Source organism: Salvelinus alpinus, chromosome 35 (assembly GCF_045679555.1).
Source record: "Salvelinus alpinus chromosome 35, SLU_Salpinus.1, whole genome shotgun sequence".
In the NCBI taxonomy this organism is placed as follows: Eukaryota; Metazoa; Chordata; class Actinopteri; order Salmoniformes; family Salmonidae; genus Salvelinus; species Salvelinus alpinus.
Genome location: NC_092120.1, coordinates 8,149,402 through 8,168,170, shown reverse-complemented (window position 1 = coordinate 8,168,170; position 18,769 = coordinate 8,149,402). Strand labels below are relative to the sequence as shown.

The following is an 18,769-nucleotide window of genomic DNA, read 5'->3' as shown; positions in this document are numbered from 1 at the left end:
CAAATGTAAATCTCTTTCTTTACCACTGGGGGGAGCTTCTCCCCTGGCGTCTCATGACAGCCCTAAATCTCATGGCTGTATTACCATGCTGCTCCACTGTCTAACTAACTAACCTTGTTGTGAAATCCTCCTACAGAGTAAGCCTTGATTTATTATTATGTGACTGAGTGTTTATGCTTGGTGCCGTCCAATACCCTCCACTGTCGGAATGCGATGTGTCAAAGTGTACTAATGTCACTCACAATCTTTCTCCCCATTCCCTTCTTCCTCTCTCTCTCTCTCTCTCTCTCTGTCCCTGTCTTCCACTCCCTCTATCTCTGTTTGCTGCATTCCTGCTCTCATGGAATTGCAACAGGAGGACAAAGTGGTTAGCAAATCCTTTTCCAACCTTTTTCACATCTCGAATAAGAAAAGTCTGAATAGAAGCATCGCTCCTTCGCCCCCATAAGATGCTTCGCAGACTGTAATATACACATACAGTACCCTGAATACATGGTTTTTTGACCAATCACATCTGTGAGTCAATCATATCATGTTGAAGGCCAGACCAAAACGGAACATACAGTTGAAGTCGGAAGTTTACATACCACAAATTTCTTGTTAACAAACTATAATTTTGGCAAGTCGGTTAGGACATCTACTGTGTGCATGACACAAGTCATTTTTCCAACAATTGTTTACAGACATATTATTTAACTTATAATTCACTGTATCACAATTCCAGTGGGTCAGAAGTTTACATACACTAAGTTTACTGTGCCTTTAAACAGCTTGGAAAATTCCAGAAAATAATGTCATGGCTTTATAAGCTTCTGATAGGCTATTTGACATAATTTGAGTCAATTGGCGGTGTACCTGTGGATGTATTTCAAGGCCTACCTTCAAACTCAATGCCTCTTTGCTTGACATCATGGGAAAAGCAAAAGAAATCAGCCAAGATCTCAGAAGAAAAATTGTAGACCTCCACAAGTCTGGTTCATCCTTGGGAGCAACTTCCAAATGCCTGAAGGTACCACGTTCATCTGTACAAACAATAGTACGCAAGTATAAACACCATGGGACCACGCAGCCGTCATACCGCTCAGGAAGGAGACGGGTTCTGTCTCCTTTAGATGAATGTACTTTGGTGCGAAAAGTGCAAATCAATCCCAGAACAACAGCAAAAGACCCTGTGAAGATGCTGGAGGAAACAGGTACAAAAGTATCTATATCCACTGTAAAATGAGTCCTATATCGACATAACCTGAAAGGCCGCTCAGCAAGGAAGAAGCCACTGCTCCAAAACCGCCATAATGTCACGCCCTGGCCTTAGTATTCTTTGTTTTCTTTATTATTTTAGTTAGGTCAGGGTGTGACATGGGTATTTATGTGGGTTTTGTAGTGTCCAGGGTGATTGTAAGGTTTAGGGGGTTTATTTAGAGTAGTTGGCTTTATGTTTAGTATAGTTGTCTAGCTGTGTCTATGTTGTGTGTAGTTGTCTAGGAAAGTCTATGGTTGCCTGAATGGGTTCCCAATTAGAGACAGCTGGTTTCTGTTGTCTCTGATTGGGAGCCATATTTAAGGTAGCCATAGGCTTTAGTTTGTTGTGGGGAATTGTCTATGTAGAACGTTTGTAGCCTGTGTGTGTGCACTACGTTATTTAGCTTCACGATCGTTTGTTGTTTTGGTAGTTTGTAAGTGTTTTGTTTTGTTTTGTTTTGTTTTGCCTTCTTCAATAATAAAGAGAAGATGGCTTATTTTCCTCATGCTGCGTTTTGGTCCGAATCTCTTCCACACGAGCGTGACACATAAAAAAGCCAGACTACGGTTTGCAACTGAAAATGGGGACAAAGATTGTACTTTTTGGAGAAATGTCCTCTGGTCTGATGAAACAAAAATAGAACTGTTTGCCCATAATGACCATTGTTATGTTTGGAGGAAAAAGGGGGATGCTTGCCAGCCGAAGAACAACATCCGAACCGTGAAGCACAGGGGTGGCAGCATCATGTTGTGGTGGTGCTTTGCTGTAGGAGGGACTGGTGCACTTCACAAAATAGATGGCTTCATTAGGAGGAAAATTATGTGGACATATTGAAGCAACATCTCAAGACATCAGTCAGGAAGTTAAAGCTTGGTCGCAAATGGGTCTTCCAAATGGACAATGACCCCAAGCATACTTCCAGAGCTGTGGCAAAATGGTTTAAGGACAGCAAAGTCAAGGTATTGGAGTGGCCATCACAAAGCCCTGACCTCAAACCCATAGAAAATTTGTGGGCAGAACTGAAAAAGCGTGTGCGAGCAAGGAGGCCTACAAACCTGTCTCAGTTACACCTGCTCTGTCAGGAGGAATGGGCCAAAATTCACCCAACTTATTGTGGGAAGCTTGTGGAAGGCTACCCAAAACGTTTGACCTAAGTTAAACAATTTAAAGGCAATGCTACCATATACTAATTGAGTGTATGTAAACTTCTGACCCACTGGGAATGTGATGATAGAAATAAATGCTGAAATAAATCATTCTCTCTACTATTATTCTGACATTACACATTCTTAAAATAAAGTGGGGATCCTAACTGACCTAAGACAGGGATTTTTACTAGGATTAAATGTCAGGAATTGTGAAAAACTGAGTTTAAATGTATTTGGCTAAGGTGTATGTAAACTTCCGACTTCAACTGTATAAAGTATATGGCAGAAAATATGTTTCGGTATCTTTGTTCCATTTTTTATGCAAAGTTTGGACCAAATCCCTGTCAAAGTTTCCCCTAAACAGCTATAACTGAGCTGAATGAGCTGAGAGTCCACCTCCACTGGACCGTCCGTCCGTCGGCTGCCAAGGCTGCCTGTCTGTCTTTGTTGTTGACTGATTATGGGTGGAGGATGGGTTTCCCCCAGAGTTGTAGCCTACAGATGGTGTTGAGTAGTGGCTGTGGGCTGGCAGGAGGCAGCAGCAGCAGTAGGGTTGGGACAGTGTGATGAGTAGCGGGAGTGTTGGCAGATCTGCCCTGGGATCAGATCAAAGGATAGGAGGATAGGTCCACTGCTGCCCTGCCCACTGTTAGCCTGGTATTGTAGCTATGTGTCTTATTGGCCATGAAAATACATTGGTTTCATCCCAAATGGCACATGCAGCTAAAGTATTTGAAAGGAAAACAGTTGTTATTACTGGTCTGGAGGTGGAGGAGGTACAGTAGAGGAATGGAGATGGAGATGGATGGATGGATGGTGGGGGTGGAGGTGGAGATAGATATAAATGGATGGATGGTGGGGGTGGAGGTGGAGATAGATATAAATGGATGGATGGTGGGGGTGGAGGTGGAGATAGATATAAATGGATGGATGGTGGGGGTGGAGGTGGAGATAGATATAAATGGATGGATGGTGGGGTGGAGGTGGAGATAGATATAAATGGATGGATGGTGGGGGTGGAGGTGGAGATAGATATAAATGGATGGATGGTGGGGGTGGAGGTGGAGGTGTACATACGTTCAGTAGATGTGCTGCTGTCTCAGCCAGAGCGACACAGTTTACACAGACACTGCCTCCCCTGTATCTGGTTGCAGGGCTCCAAGCCCTCACGGAGCCCTCAGGGCCAGCTGATCCAGGGGTTTGGTTCCCAGACAGGGCTGGGTGACCAGATAGTTTTTCAACCCAAGGAGGGGGATGTCACTGGGGGCCCGACTGCTGGGCCTCTGAGGGCAGGGCCCATGGACCTAAAGGATGTCTCAAATGGCACCCTATTCCCTATATAGTGAACTACTTTTGACCAGAGCCCTACACATGTTGGACACAATAAAGCCCTTTCATGTTTACACACACACACTGCGTGCACACAGACACACACACAACACTTTTCAGAGTCTCATAATAAGAATAGATGTTATGTTATTGCAAGTTCATTAACTAAGACTATATAGCCCAGTTGGGGATCTTTTGGTCAGCCCAACCACCTACAGTAGCTTGTCACGTCTGAAAGCTTGTGTGTCAGTCAAAGAGGTGCTTGTGGTGGTGGTGAAATCTGTCCTTTTTCCATCAGTATTCTCTTTCCTTCCCACAACCAGTGTCAGCAGTGACGAGAGATCTCTTGTTCTGTGAAACGGCATCAATATTTACACGCCTCAGTGTCTGGGGCCTCTAACAGAGCTGTTGGACACTGGAATACGATAGGACAGACTTGCTGCTGAGAGTTTCACAGAGAGGCAGGAGAAGAAGCAGGAGTGAAGGTTTGAGATGGATTTGAGCTACAATAGACTGAGCCCCGGGATGATTTATTTTCTGATTTAGTCTAGTATAGCCTATCAGACACATGGTTATGACAATAAAATATGATCTTTTGTTATATATCTTTGCTTGATATTAGCCTACAGTAAAGAGGTGAATGACATCTAGTCTGATAGGACAGTACTGAGGGCCTTTATGTGTAACCACAGGTCAGTCTAGTCTAGGCTCAGCTGCTACACAGTAGACACATCTTATACCAGGAATGATTTTGGAGATCTAGATGGAGACTTTGAAAGACATACTGTGCACTATGTACATTTTTTGAACCCCCAGAATCCTCCTCAGTCCTTATAGGAGGACTGTTCACCGTTTCAATTCCTCTGGTGTTGCTCAAAAGTGCCTCAGGAATCAACAGTCTCCTGAGACCAAGTCATTCTGATTAAAGGCTTTTGAGGACATCACATGTGCTGTGGTGCTCTTGGGTCTCAGCTCTCATTCACGCTGCTGCAAACGAACAGAACTCACACTTATTGGATCTTTCAGGCCTCATCAAAGTAAAAATAGCCTAATATTCCCGTGAATTTAGAAGAACACGTTGTTGTGGCGCATCAGAAATAGCTTGGTGAGTCCCTGAGCGTCACGGGCGTGTAACGGCACACATTGGATTCTTTGAGCACAGTTGGGCCGCCCAGCACCACGGAGGGACGCGCTACATTTATAATGAGCTCAATAAGCCTCGGTAGCGGGAGACTCACACCCGCATCTATTAGTAATGAAGACTTAACTAGTAGGCCTAATACAGCGGCGGTAAAAACATGATTGCACGTTTTCTTGCTCACTCTTGCACATCTTTCCTCCCATGAAGCTGCTTTTGTATGCTTATTTTTTGTGTGCCGCGTTTCAAATTTAGAATCGTTTACTGCATTTATGAAGGGAGTGTAGCGTTTTCTATTTGACATCGTGGCAGACATGTATTTTGTTATTTTCTGTAAATAATCTGTTTAGAAATAATTATGGTTGGAACATAAGACTGGGTGGTATTATTTGCAGCCTGGACAAATCACATACATTATTAGCATCGCGTAACCTTCACGGGGCTACATTGAGCAGAGCTAGCTGCCTGCCTGTTGTCCGACTAGGTACTGTCCGCGGTGCTGAACGGTGTTGAAGGTCGGCGCCTGTCTTGTTTCCTCGGTTCTTCCTGATTTTACTGCACGCTGCCCCGTAACATTTCCACCAAATTAGGATTACATACGCTGTTTTTCTGCACGGACACGGTTCTTCCCGTCGTTACCATGGGTAAGCTAAATGTAAAATTGATTGTCTTGGCTTGGAAGTCATTCAATAAGATGGGCTCACAATCAGCCGTTTGGATACTGCATGTACAATGCACATGTAGGCTATAGACTGTTGTGCACTGTTTGCATAAGCAGTCAGAGTATTTTAATGTAGATGATCATATGACCAATGCTGAATGAGTTATAGGCTATTATGAATGCCTACATGTTATAAACACCTTGTTATAGCCTAGGTGAGGACAGGTAGTCTGAATACGTTTATATGGATTTTTTAGGCTATGTAGTGTCATTTTCGGTAAAAGTTCTCATTACATCATGTTCTCTGAAATTCTGAATATATATGGTAATTTCTAAAATGTATGTGAAACGGTGAACAGCTCTTTGATAAGCCGACTTTGCATGCCAAATGCTCAAGTAAGACCAAAAATAGACTTTGGCTTTGTAAATAATGTCACAGGGCTTAGGGGGGTCTGTGAAAGACATCTGCCATCTCTCTGTGTGAATCCAGTCTCTCCATTTCTCAAGCCGCTCTCATCTTTCTCTCTCACGTCTTTCTGAACTTTGGTAAAATAACGGGCATACATTTATGCATCAAGTCTATTATTATTGCCGCGCGCCCGACACACTAAATTTAGAACCTCATTAAAATGTGATGCACCACGTGCCAGGCAGTGTTTGAACATGTGAGAGTCGGTTCTTCTTTCATATCTATTTAGGCTACACCGTTTCATGAAATATACTTTAATACATGTTTCCCTCTGTCTTTTTGAGATCTTTACACACACAGATTTAGAAGAATGTGGTATATTTAATCCTGGGTAGGTTATATATTTTATATCACACATGTTTTAATAACACATAAAAACGTGTGTTGCTTGGGGAAAAAGGAGTGCGGAATGATTGAATAGGTTCTGTATGTTTCAGAAACAGTCAGTTTCAAAGCCAAGATGTTCCCAGACATGTTCCCTTAAACAATGAGTTTTTAATGAGCTCAGTTAAGTTCAGGCCAGGTGAGACTGGGAGGGAAACAGGCAATATGATACCTATGACAGTCTATTCACCATCACATTAATATTTGACCATGACGCACATCTCTTTATAGTATGTGATATTCTTGTTCTCTGAATGCTATGAACAAGATACAGTAACATCTGATGGTTGGGAATGCATTTAGTCTGAAAGATATGAAACCAACTATGTGTTTTTGTCTTCGAAAAGAACAGTGACTATTTGGACTCAAGTAATGCAACAATGGTTGCAATTCTCTTAAAAGTAAAAAATGGTCACCGTGGTATTTTCATTGTCCTATAGCTTTGAAGTTTGATAATATCATGCTCCACTCAACTGTTTTGGTATGATGCTGTTGTAGTGTAGTCCTGCTTCTTGGCCACAGGAGAGAGCTCATTGACTGAGTGTTGGCTACTGGAACATATGTATCAGAAAGAGGTGATCGTCTCCTCCCTCCCTGTTCATTTGACTTTGATGTAGTGTAGCGCAACGGGCCTGACAGCTCAACACAGCTCAGCACAAACTGGGATAGCTGAAGGCTGCTCTCCATCTTAAAGGAGTTTCAGTCAATGCTGTAAATCGTCTTTTAGAAAGTGATGAACATACACTAGATTGGTCATCGAAAGCACCACCACAGCACCACCCTTGTAATAGGCTATAGCAGTGTTTTGCTGTAGAGATTTGCAACACACGAGGTTGTCTGAACGCTAGGCCTGCTCATTTTAGATAGAAGTTATTTATTCAAGTCCAGATGGATTAGATGGAGTAAATAGATGGAATAAAATATGGAGTATAATATCTTTGCATGGGACCAAATGCAAATGAGAAAGGTGATAAGGATGTATGAACCCACCTTGAGTTTAAATGAAAAAACATTAGACAACAAATGACATGTCATTCTAAACAGCTTGATGGTACCCATCGTAATACATCAGTAGTCTACAGTACCTATACTCCAGCACACCCTGCAAACAAGAAGAACTATTAAATTGATCATAGTGATTCAGGAGTAACATTAAAACAGAGCAATATGCCTCACCAACATTAGACAACTATACAGAATACCCAAACTCAAAATCCTGAAATAAGTTAGTTAAATCAATGAGAGAATAGTAGGATGAACTGATAACTAAAATAACAGTGCAGATGGCACTATTTTACTAAGTGCAGAGATGTATTATAAGTAATGAATGTGTAGGGGACTTCAAATCCAGGGGTTGTGAGTTCACATCCCAGGTGGGGTCATATTGAAAAGTCCGTACTAAGTGATCATGTCAAATGGAATCATGTTGTCATTGATAGGGGCAGCAGGATGTCATTGATAGGGGCAGCAGGATGCCATTGATAGGGGCAGCAGGATGTAATTGATAGGGGCAGCAGGATGCCATTGATAGGGGCAGCAGGATGTAATTGATAGGGGCAGCAGGATGTCATTGATAGGGGCAGCAGGATGTAATTGATAGGGGCAGCAGGATGTAATTGATAGGGGCAGCAGGATGTAATTGATAGGGGCAGCAGGATGTAATTGATAGGGGCAGCAGGATGTAATTGATAGGGGCAGCAGGATGCCATTGATAGGGGCAGCAGGATGCCATTGATAGGGGCAGCAGGATGCCATTGATAGGGGCAGCAGGATGCCATTGATAGGGGCAGCAGGATGCCATTGATAGGGGCAGCAGGATGCCATTGATAGGGGCAGCAGGATGTAATTGATAGGGGCAGCAGGATGTAATTGATAGGGGCAGCAGGATGCCATTGATAGGGGCAGCAGGATGCCATTGATAGGGGCAGCAGGATGTAATTGATAGGGGCAGCAGGATGCCATTGATAGGGGCAGCAGGATGTCATTGATAGGGGCAGCAGGATGTCATTGATAGGGGCAGCAGGATGTCATTGATAGGGGCAGCAGGATGTCATTGATAGGGGCAGCAGGATGCCATTGATAGGGGCAGCAGGTTGTTAAGAGTGTTGGATCAGTTGCTGATTTGAATCGCCAAACTGGTAAGATGGAAAACTCAGCAGTTCTCCTCTTGAGCACAACTGCAGAGCACAACTGCAGAGCACAACTGCAGAGCACAACTGAAGAGCACAACTGAAGAGCACAACTGAAGAGCACAACTGAAGAGCACAACTGCAGAGCACAACTGAAGAGCACAACTGAAGAGCACAACTGAAGAGCACAACTGCAGAGCACAACTGAAGAGCACAACTGCTCCCCAGACGTCAATTAAGGCAGCCCCCTGCACCCCCTGTTTCAGAGGGGTTGGGTTAAATGCGGAAGACACATTTTGGTGGAAGGAATGCAGTTGTGCAACTGACTAGGTTGCACCCTGATTAAAGATTTTTACACTATTTTAGCTGAACAGCGTACCACTTACCTTAAAACCCCATACCATATCATTACTTCCCTGGGACAAACTGGGAACTAGACAAAACCTTCAGGGGACCATGACACAACATCTAAAGAACGTTCTAAAAACGTCCTTGGGGACGTTCCCTGGACAAACCGCGAACTAGACAAAACCTCCAGAGGACCATGACACAACGTCCCAAGAACATTCAGGGGACATTCAGGGGACCATGACACAATGTCCCAAGAATGTCGTAAAAATTTGAACTATAAAAAGTCCCCCAGAGAACATTCCCTAGGGACCATCACGCAACATCCTAAGGACTAGTCAAATGAAAGTCCTGAGAACATCCTAAAAAGGTCCTGAAATGGTCATCAGTGATGTCCTGGGAATGTACAGGGAACTAGACATCGGTCCCTCAGAGAACATTCCCTTGGGACTATCATGCAATGTTCTTAGAACGTTCTCAGAACGTCAGTGGGATAACTTCGCGCCAAAACCCTTAAGGGACCTAATGGGAACATCGCCGAATGTCCTCAGGACATCCCTTGTTTGCTGGGACATTTAGTGGGCTACATATGCCATTTCTATTCCTCCGCTAGGTTTGGAGCACTAGGTTTTTTAATCTTCTATATTTGGGTGCAGGTTCAATGACTATGAAATGTGCAAACACAGGGAGAAATGGCCCAGCCTGGGGGGGGGCTGTCCCTTCCTCTCCCCTTCCTCCCCCACACCCGTCGCCCTGACTGCACTCAGCCGTGAAGAGTTAAGCGGTGGGGAAGGAGGGAGGAGGGACTGCAGTCTGGCTGCAGTGAACACACCTCTGGCAATCAGCACAGCTGCTTGACCTGTGTGTGTGTGTGTGTGCATGTGTGTATTTGTATGTGTGTGTGTGTGTGTGTGTTTGGTTTAGGGACTATTACAGATGCTAACAGTAGTCTGTCAGAGTCGGCCAAACTCACGCTCTCTGCTGCATCACTGGACGGACTGTTAGAGCGCACATGCTGTGTGAGTGTGTGTGTGCTGACACCACTTCTATGTGACTAAGGAGTATGGCTTTGACCTTAAATAATCTCTACTGTGATCAACCACTGCTTATATTTTTCACCATGTTCACCTTTTAGTGCATTAGTCATCCAGGTTATGTTTGGGTGCAGACCAGATGCTACACCATATAGTCCTGTATAGGAACGCTGTGTGAGGCGGAGCTAGGCTTAGCATGCCCTGCTCAGTATTCATTTGGCCTGTGTGTGTATGTCTTCCTGGTCTGTTTTGGAATACTGATGTACTATTAGGTATGTGCTGATGAGATAGAAGAGCCCACTGCATGTCCAGTCTGAAGCTCAGAATGTGGTTCATTATTATTGGCAGATTGGAGAACTGACTCTTGTGAGCAGTAAATAAGTAGGTCACGTCGTGCCATGCTGGCTGATGTACAAGGCTCTCTCTATCTGGGAAAGAACTGGGCTATGTTATGCACAGAGGGAGATTGGAGTAATGAACAGGAAGTGGGACCTGGTGTGGAGGTAGCGGGTGCGTGTGTGTGTGCGCGTGCGCATGCTTGTGACTTGTATGGAGGTTGTGTTTGTGTGTGCGCGTGCTTGAGAAGTATGGAAGTAGAGTGTAGCCCCCGCCCCGGTGGTTCAGACATCTGATTGTCTGGGATGATAAGGAGACAACCTCTCATTGGTCATGCCATGGCCTTCCGAATATGACCCCTAGCCAGTTAGCCAGCCAGTTAGCCAGCCAGTTAGCCAGCCAGTTACCCAGCCAGCCACTAAGTCAGTGGAGGGTTGTGTAGTGTGCTGTGTAAGCCCAGCCCAGCCAATAGTAATCACAGTAATGCACTCCAGTACTGAGTCAGCTCAATGCTCTGACTACAGGACCAAGGCCAGAGTCAGGCTATAACTAGCGGCTGGAGGACACTGCTGCTGGGTCGAGTGCAGCTGCCTGCCTGTCTACTGTACGTCACTGCTGTCAGTCAGTCTGTCAGTCACTGGCCATCAGCCTACGGGCTGAGTTCCTCATGAACCTTGATGCCCTGCACCATGCTCCCTGAGAGAGAGAGAGAGAGAGAGAGAGAGAGAGAGAGAGAGAGAGAGAGAGAGAGAGAGAGAGAGAGAGAGAGAGAGAGAGAGAGAGAGAGAGAGAGAGAGAGAGAGAGAGAGAGAGAGAGAGAGAGAGAGAGAGAGAGAGAGAGAGAGAGAGAGAGAGAGAGAGAGAGAGAGAGAGAGAGAGAGAGAGAGAGAGAGAGAGAGAGAGCTCAGGTGGCTGCCCATTTCTTCCTTTCCACTAGGCATCGCTCCTCCTCCAGACTAGGGAGGGCGGTTGTTAGGGCAGAGTGAGGGTGGATGAGCTGCGTCTGAGGCGGAGTGATCAGGCTGCATCCCAAATGGCACCCTATGCTAAATATAGTGCACTACTTTTTGATCAGGGCCCATAGTGCACTATGTAGGGAATATGGTGCTATTTGTGAAGCAGCCCAGGGCTTTGAGGGCGGCTGTGCTGCGTCTGAGGTGGAGTGATCAGAGCTTTTGTCGGCTCCTGGATTTATGAGGCTAATGTGGAGGGAGGGGGCTGCAGACCACAGTTAGTGCTACTTCCTCTGTAGAGCTGCTGAACACAGTCTCTCTCCATCCCTCTGCTATACACACACACAGCTGTATTAAACAGTAGGGCTGCAGCTAGCTTCCTATTTAGATTCAGTTACTTACAGTATTGTGGACCACAAAGTGGTGCAAACTCATTGATGACTCTGTAACCACCCACTACCAACCCATTGACTTGAATGGGGATACCTATTCTAGTGATTTTATTTCTTTGGCTGGTACCCCATATAAGCAAGTGGTATAAGTATGTACACTCTTAGAAAAAAAGTGCTATCTAGAGCCTTACAGGGTTATTTGGCTGTCCCCATAGAACCGTTTGAGAACCGTTTTCCACAGAGGGTCCAACCAGAAACCAAAAATGGTTTGACCTGGAAGCAAAAAGGGTTCTCCTATGGGGACGGCCAAAGAACACTTTGTAGATCATATGAACTTCAGATTCCTCATCATACTCACAGACTGTCTAGTGAACTCAACATTATGTCCTCAATTAGATACGGTCCTACATACAATCCTAATATTCGCTCCCTCCTAAACACTTGCCCTAAGGCTACTGTATGTGTATGCAATATTATCAAATCATTCATATCCTCATCTGTATATTTACAGTCTTTCCTACAACATCTAGCAGGTCCAAGTATCCTTTTTTAATGATACTTGGCACAACTCCTCTAGGGGTTGATCCATTCCATGACTCCTTTCATTGTAGTTCATTGCTGTAAGTCCACCACCACCATCACCATCCCCACCACTGCAGATATCTAACCCCCTCTCTCCTCTGTGTACAGGTTATGTGGGTATGCAACTTGTGCCGAAAACAACAAGAAATCCTAACCAAGTCGGGGGCGTGGTTCTACAGCGGCGCCGCAGGGCCACGGGGCGTGTCTGAGGGCTCCAGGGGTCGACGTCACGAGGAGGCCCCCCAGGAGAAGAAGGCCAAACTGCAGCAGGATCTCCTCTACCAGGGGCCCGCAGGGGACGTATCAGCAGACAGAAGCAGACCTCCCGGACTCCCCAGACAAGGCTCCCTCAACAACGGCTCAGGGCTGAGGCTCTCAGGTCCAGGACAGGACATAGACAGGTGAGTCCAGTGTGTGTGTGTAAGGTTGTGTGTGTGTGTTAAACACATTTGAACAATTCCCTCTGGGATTTGAGTTGGATTTAACATTTTGATCGTTATTGTGGAGGAAAACTGTCTGTTAAAAGTGAAACCTGTTAGGGGAAAGTGGGGTAAGTTGAGCCAAAGGGTTAGTTGAGCCACCCCTTGTTTCTAGGAAACCATACACAAAATGAATAATGTGACCAAATATTTAGTATGAGGTCATCATTTCATGGAGTCTGTGAAGGAAGAAACCACATGGAAAATTGATAAGGAAGTTAGGTAAAAAATGAATTAATTTATTAATCTAATTCAATTATTGTGTTATAGGTATCATGATGCTTGTATCTAAACCAAAGAAGATAGTTTTATACATCAGTTAAGGTCTCTATAAGCTTCCAAATCCGCTCCTTAACCTAGCATGAAAGTGCAGCCTTCTAACTGTGCGGGCTAATATTGTCAAAATGTTTACCTTTTTGGGGTAAGTTAAACCAATGGCCACCATACACCATACAAATGATGATTACATTTAGTCAGTTTAATGCATAATATACATAGTATTTCTGCAATGTGTCATGCCTACAGTATGATCTCAGGAGTGCATTTGTATTGTTACAGAGCAGACATCATCATGTCCTGTGTACACAAATGTAAAACAAGCAGGGGTCTAGCCCCCCTAGAGGTTCCTGAGAGAGCAGCCAAGGAAGTGAGAGAAATGAAGAAGTCCATTTGAGCAGCAGCAAGGGATGAACAAATAGACTGAATGACACATGGACAAAAAAAACATGAAAATGTACCTGTGTTTAACAGAGGCAATGATAGAGTAGCAGAGGCACACAAGGTCTTATTTGATGACATGGAGTCTGAGCTTGCTAAATATATTAAACATCTTGAGGAACAGTTTCATGGGCTTAGTATCCTTGAATACATAGAACTTGTTTATGAATTGGCACATCAAAACAACATCCCTGTCCTAGACCAACTGGTCAAGAAATGGAAGGGTAAGTGATATTGAACAGAGGCATCTATATCTGAATGTAGGCATCTATTTAAGATATAAAGTATATTCGGAAAAGTATTCAGACCCCTTGACTTCTTTCAGATGTTGTTCCTTTACAGCCTTATTCTAAAATGGATTACATAAAAGAAAATCATCATCAACCTACACTCAAACTGACCAATCGGGGGAGAAGGGCCTTGGTCAGGGAGGTGACCAACAACCCAATGGTCACTCTGATAGAACTCTAGAGTTCCTCTGTGGAGATTGGAGAACCTTCCAGAAGGACAACCATCTCTGCAGCACTCCACCAATCAAGCCTTTATGGTAGAGTGGCCAGACGAAAGCCACTGCTCAGTAAAAGGCACATGACACCCCGCTTGGAGTTTGCCAAAAGGCACCTAAAGGACTCTCAGACAATGAGAAACAAGATTCTCTGGCCTGAATGCCAAGTGTCACGTCTGGAGGAAAGCTGGCACCATCCCTACGGTGAAGCATGGTGGTGGCAGCATCATGGTGTGGGGATGTTTTTTAGCGGCAGGGACTGGGAGACTAGTCAGGATAAAGGGAAAGATGAATGGAGCAAAGTACAGAGAGATCCTTGATAAAAACCTGCTCCAGAGCGCTCAGGACCTCAAACTGGGTTGAAGGTTCACCTTCCAACAAGACAACGACCCTAAACACACAGCCAAGACAACGCAGGAGTGGCTTTGGGACAAGTCTCTGAATGTCCTTGAGTGGCCCAGCCAGAGCCCAGACTTGAATCCGACTGAACATCTCTGTAGAGACCTGAAAATAGATGTGCAGTGATGCTCCCCAACCTGACAGAGCTTGAGAGGATCTGCAGAACGCCCCAAATACAGGAACGCCCCAAATACAGGTGTGCCAAGTTTTTAGCGTCACACCCAAGAAGACTCGAGGCTGTAATCGCTGCCAAAGATGCTTCAACAAAGTACTGAGTAAATGGTCTGAATACTTATGTAAATGGTATATTTCCGTTTTTATATTTTGGATGTATTTGACAACATTTCTAAAAACATGTTTTTGCTTTGTCATTATGGGGTATTGTGTGTAGATTGATGAAACAATCAAACAATTTAATCAATTTTAGAATAAGGTTGTAACGTATCAAAATGTGGAAAAAGTCAAGGGGTCTGAATACTTTTCGAATGCACTGTACAATATACCATACCCCCATTCCATGAATTCAACTTTGTCCTACCAGCACCATCACCTACTGTCACAGAACACTATCACCCACTTACCCCAAGGTGGCTCCATTTACCCTGTCGCTATGCTCAATTGACCCCCTACCCAGGGTAAGTTGTGCCAAGAGACCACTTTTTTGGACAAGCTGTGTTTTCAAAACTGTTACGTTTACATGAGTTCTAATTATTTCCAGGGATACACAACATCCTGAAATATATGGCGATATCTTTGTTAGAAAGAGTACTATATTTCCCTTGACATAGTGGTGCTAAATAAATAAAAATGGCTCAACTTACCCCACTCTTGCCTATAGCAAGCTGTGTCATGTGGTTGGTTAGGTTGAAATGACTCTGGAGCTGTTATGGAGGGAGTGAGGGTCGGGGACTGGGAAAAGTGGAGGGTAAAATAAAAATCAGAAAAGCTATGGCTCCTGGCAAATGACTTATTTTTTGAGAACGGTAGACAGTTTGATCATACAGATGTGTACGCATGAGGCCCATGATGCAGGAAAGACACATGGACACCGCTACCTAAAATAAGTTCAGGATTGACAAACACACACACACAGACAAGCACACACCCACACACTGACTCCCAGACTGAATGACTAGTGTCTTTCATCTTTCCCCTTAAGTCAAACTCAGCTAGAGGGATTCCCTAGCTGGTGAACTGACTGATGGTGACTATAATACTGCATTCACTGTCTTCCTTTAAAGCAGCAGAAACCAGACATGCTGAAGAAGCTCTTGGCTGCAACTCATCACAATAACTAGATACACCTTTTGTCCTACTGTTCTCTAGGTATGTTTTAGCCAGGTTCAGATAGTACAGGAAGATGTTGGGAAAGATGCACAGTCAATGCAGAGCTATAGGTGGTCTGCCGGGCTGTATTATGTCACTGTTGTCACATTGGAAAGTTGGGAGACTGTACTGTGTTTCTTCCAAAAATGTCTGCACAAGAGATCTCTCTCGCGCAAAATAGATCTATGATCTCAATTGGGATCTACCTGTTTAAATAAAGAATAAGAAAATAGACAGACTGTTTGATTACACTTCTATGCTGTGCTTGTGAATCCTTTTTCTCTGTGCCTTGGCTTGCTTGCGTCATCACAGCTGATTTATTGTAATTCCATTTATCACCACACGGTGTCTCCTTCCTCTCTCCATAGTCCACTGACACAGAGAGAGGGAGAGAGACACCCTGCACACATTTTTCTAGTGCATCTCATACAGCAGAAATATGTTCCTCTAGTCCCCTCATTGTGTCATTCTCTGTAGAGAATACACCAGTCAACTCTGTAGTCCAGACCTGAGTTCAAATAGTACTTGTTTTCTATCAAATACTTTACTTGCGCTCGATTGAGCTTGACTGGTGCAAAAGGAACCAACAAAATAGTCCCAAACATGCAAAACCCTGCCCATCTGGAACTCTAGACAGGTTCAATCAAATGCTCAGTGTATTTGAAGGAAAACGAATGCTGTTTGAACCCAGGCAGGTCTGGACGGTATTTCCAACCGTTCCATAACCCAGGGGTCAGTCATGGTGAGCTGCTCTGTGAGGAACAGATGTCCTCTTCCTACTCTCTCTGCTATCCTGCAATTCTTCCTCTCTGCTCCTACCTGCTTCTCCCTGCTCCTCTCTGTTCTTCTCTGCTCCTCCCTACTCCTCTCTGCATGTCTCTGCTCCTCTCTTTTCCTCGCTCCTCCTCTCTGCATCGCTCTCCCCCTCTCTGCTCCTCCCTCTTCCTCTCTGCACCTCTATGCTCTTCTCTTCTCCTCTCTGCACCTCCCTCCTCCTCTCTGCACCTCTATGCTCCTCTCTTCTCCTCTCTGCTTCTCCCTCTTCCTCTCTGCACATCCCTTTTCCTCTATGCTCCTCTCTTCTCCTCTCTGCTTCTCCCTCCTCCTCTCTGCACCGCTCTCCCCCTCTCTGCTTCTCCCTCTTCCTCTCTGCACCTCTATGCTCCTCTCTTCTCCTCTCTGCTTCTCCCTCTTCCTCTCTGCTCCTCCCTCTTCCTCTCTGCTCCTCCCTCTTCCTCTCTGCTCCTCCCTCCTCCTCTCTGCACCTCTATGCTCTTCTCTTCTCTTCTCCTCTCTGCTTCTCCCTCTTCCTCTCTGCACATCCCTTTTCCTCTATGCTCCTCTCTTCTCCTCTCTGCTTCTCCCTCTTCCTCTCTGCACATCCCTTTTCCTCTATGCTCCTCTCTTCTCCTCTCTGCTTCTCCCTCTTCCTCTCTGCACATCCCTCTTCCTCTATGCTATTCTCTTCTCCTCTCTGCTTCTCCCTCTTCCTCTATGCTCCTCTCTTCTCCTCTCTGCTTCTCCCTCTTCCTCTCTGCACCTCCCTCTTCCTCTCTGCACCTCTATGCTCTTCTCTTCTCCTCTCTGCTTCTCCCTCTTCCTCTCTGCACCTCCCTCTTCCTCTATGCTCCTCCCTCTCCCTGTTCCTCTCTGCTTATCTCTGTTCCTCTCTGCCCGCTGGAACAGGCTTCCTGATGGGAAGAGAGGGATTGTGGGCCGTATGTCGTGTCGTCCGGTGCACTGTGGGTGATTCACTCCACAGAGAGGCTTTCCACACACCACATACTGTACATGCAGCCACTCACACACACACACACACACACGCGCACACACACACACACACACACACACACACACACACACACACACACACACACACACACACAGGAGGTGTGTTTCACTCGACCCCATTCCTCCTCCGTGCCTGTTCCTCTGTCGACCTTGTAAAGGTGTACCTGATGGTCCCCCCTAGTCTAGCACTGGGACAAACAAGCCTTTACCGTACTGTAGCCACTCTGGGGTTAGAGACACAACTCATTAAGCCTGTGTCCTCTCCCTTCCATTACGACATTGTGGTGGGCTCTTTTTACTCCCAGACACACAGTAAGGGAAAGATTACTGTAGGAGAGAGAGGACAACTTTGACAATTTTCTGCTCACTTGGCAGTTTCAAATGACTGTTGGTCACAAACATGAAGAAATGTGATGGTTTTCTGCTTCTGGTGAAAAATTGTGCAGTATAACGGGAATAGGGTGCCATTTAGGACATATTCAAACAGATATTGGAGTAGGACTCTGGGACCTGTCTAGCAGAGTATCATTTATTGAAACTGTTTTACCTTATAAGGTTTTAAAGGAGCAATGTGTCGGAACTAACTAGCTGCTATGAAGCAATCTGCATTTTAACAATGAGCATTCTCACTATTTAACAGAATTCAGCTAAATAAAGTTGTGTTAAGTAGCAGCACGCACACACACACACACACACACACACACACACACACACACACACACACACACACACACACACACACACACACACACACACACACACACACACACACACACACACACACACACACACACACACACACACACACACACAGCATCTCACAGCCAACAAAGACATCTAGTTGATTCTGAGGTTGTTGTATTTGATTAGCAGTTAGATCAGGCTGTGGGATGTGAGCTCAGAGCTCACTGTGTTGTTCGGTGACTCTCTCTATATTAATTGGCTTTATGGCTGAGAGGGGGAATGGTAGCAGTGAACGATTCTGGCTTTGGCAGCACTGAGTTCAGCGGCGACACAAAACCGGAAACGGCCTGTCTGAGAACTCAGGGGACAATGGTGATGATGTATAAAATAGAACTCCCACTGCATAATCACCGAAAACCACTTTCATGAATCTAAAGAATGTGTAAATCAACTAAATCTTTTCCACTGAAAGAGAAAGGGGAAAAACCCCAGATGACAGCCTGTTTATAAGGTGAAATAACTTGAGAAAGGGTCTAATTTATCTTGGTGTCGGAGGTGTCATTGAAATGAACACACAGATACCCAACATCCAGGACGACGAGGTAGTCAGGGTGTGGAGACACTGATGAAACAACAATAATTCGGCTGGGATTAGAATATAATTACCTACTTGTGTTTCTCAAGGTTTTCCATGTTTATCCACCCAGCCCCAACCCTGGCTCAGT

The 18,769-nt window shown here is 45.0% G+C and overlaps 1 protein-coding gene across 9 annotated transcripts in view; it reads left to right on the top strand.

Moving 5' to 3' along the window:
* The window catches only part of rims2a (regulating synaptic membrane exocytosis 2a), a 226,129-nt gene that overhangs the window by 40,146 nt on the left and 167,214 nt on the right, over window positions 1-18,769 (top strand). For all 9 annotated transcript variants that reach the window (XM_071384233.1, XM_071384234.1, XM_071384238.1 and 6 more), the window contains exons 4-5: window positions 356-367; window positions 12,252-12,544. In XM_071384233.1, coding sequence (XP_071240334.1) covers window positions 356-367; window positions 12,252-12,544 — 305 coding nt within the window. The remainder of the gene's footprint in view (window positions 1-355; window positions 368-12,251; window positions 12,545-18,769) is intronic.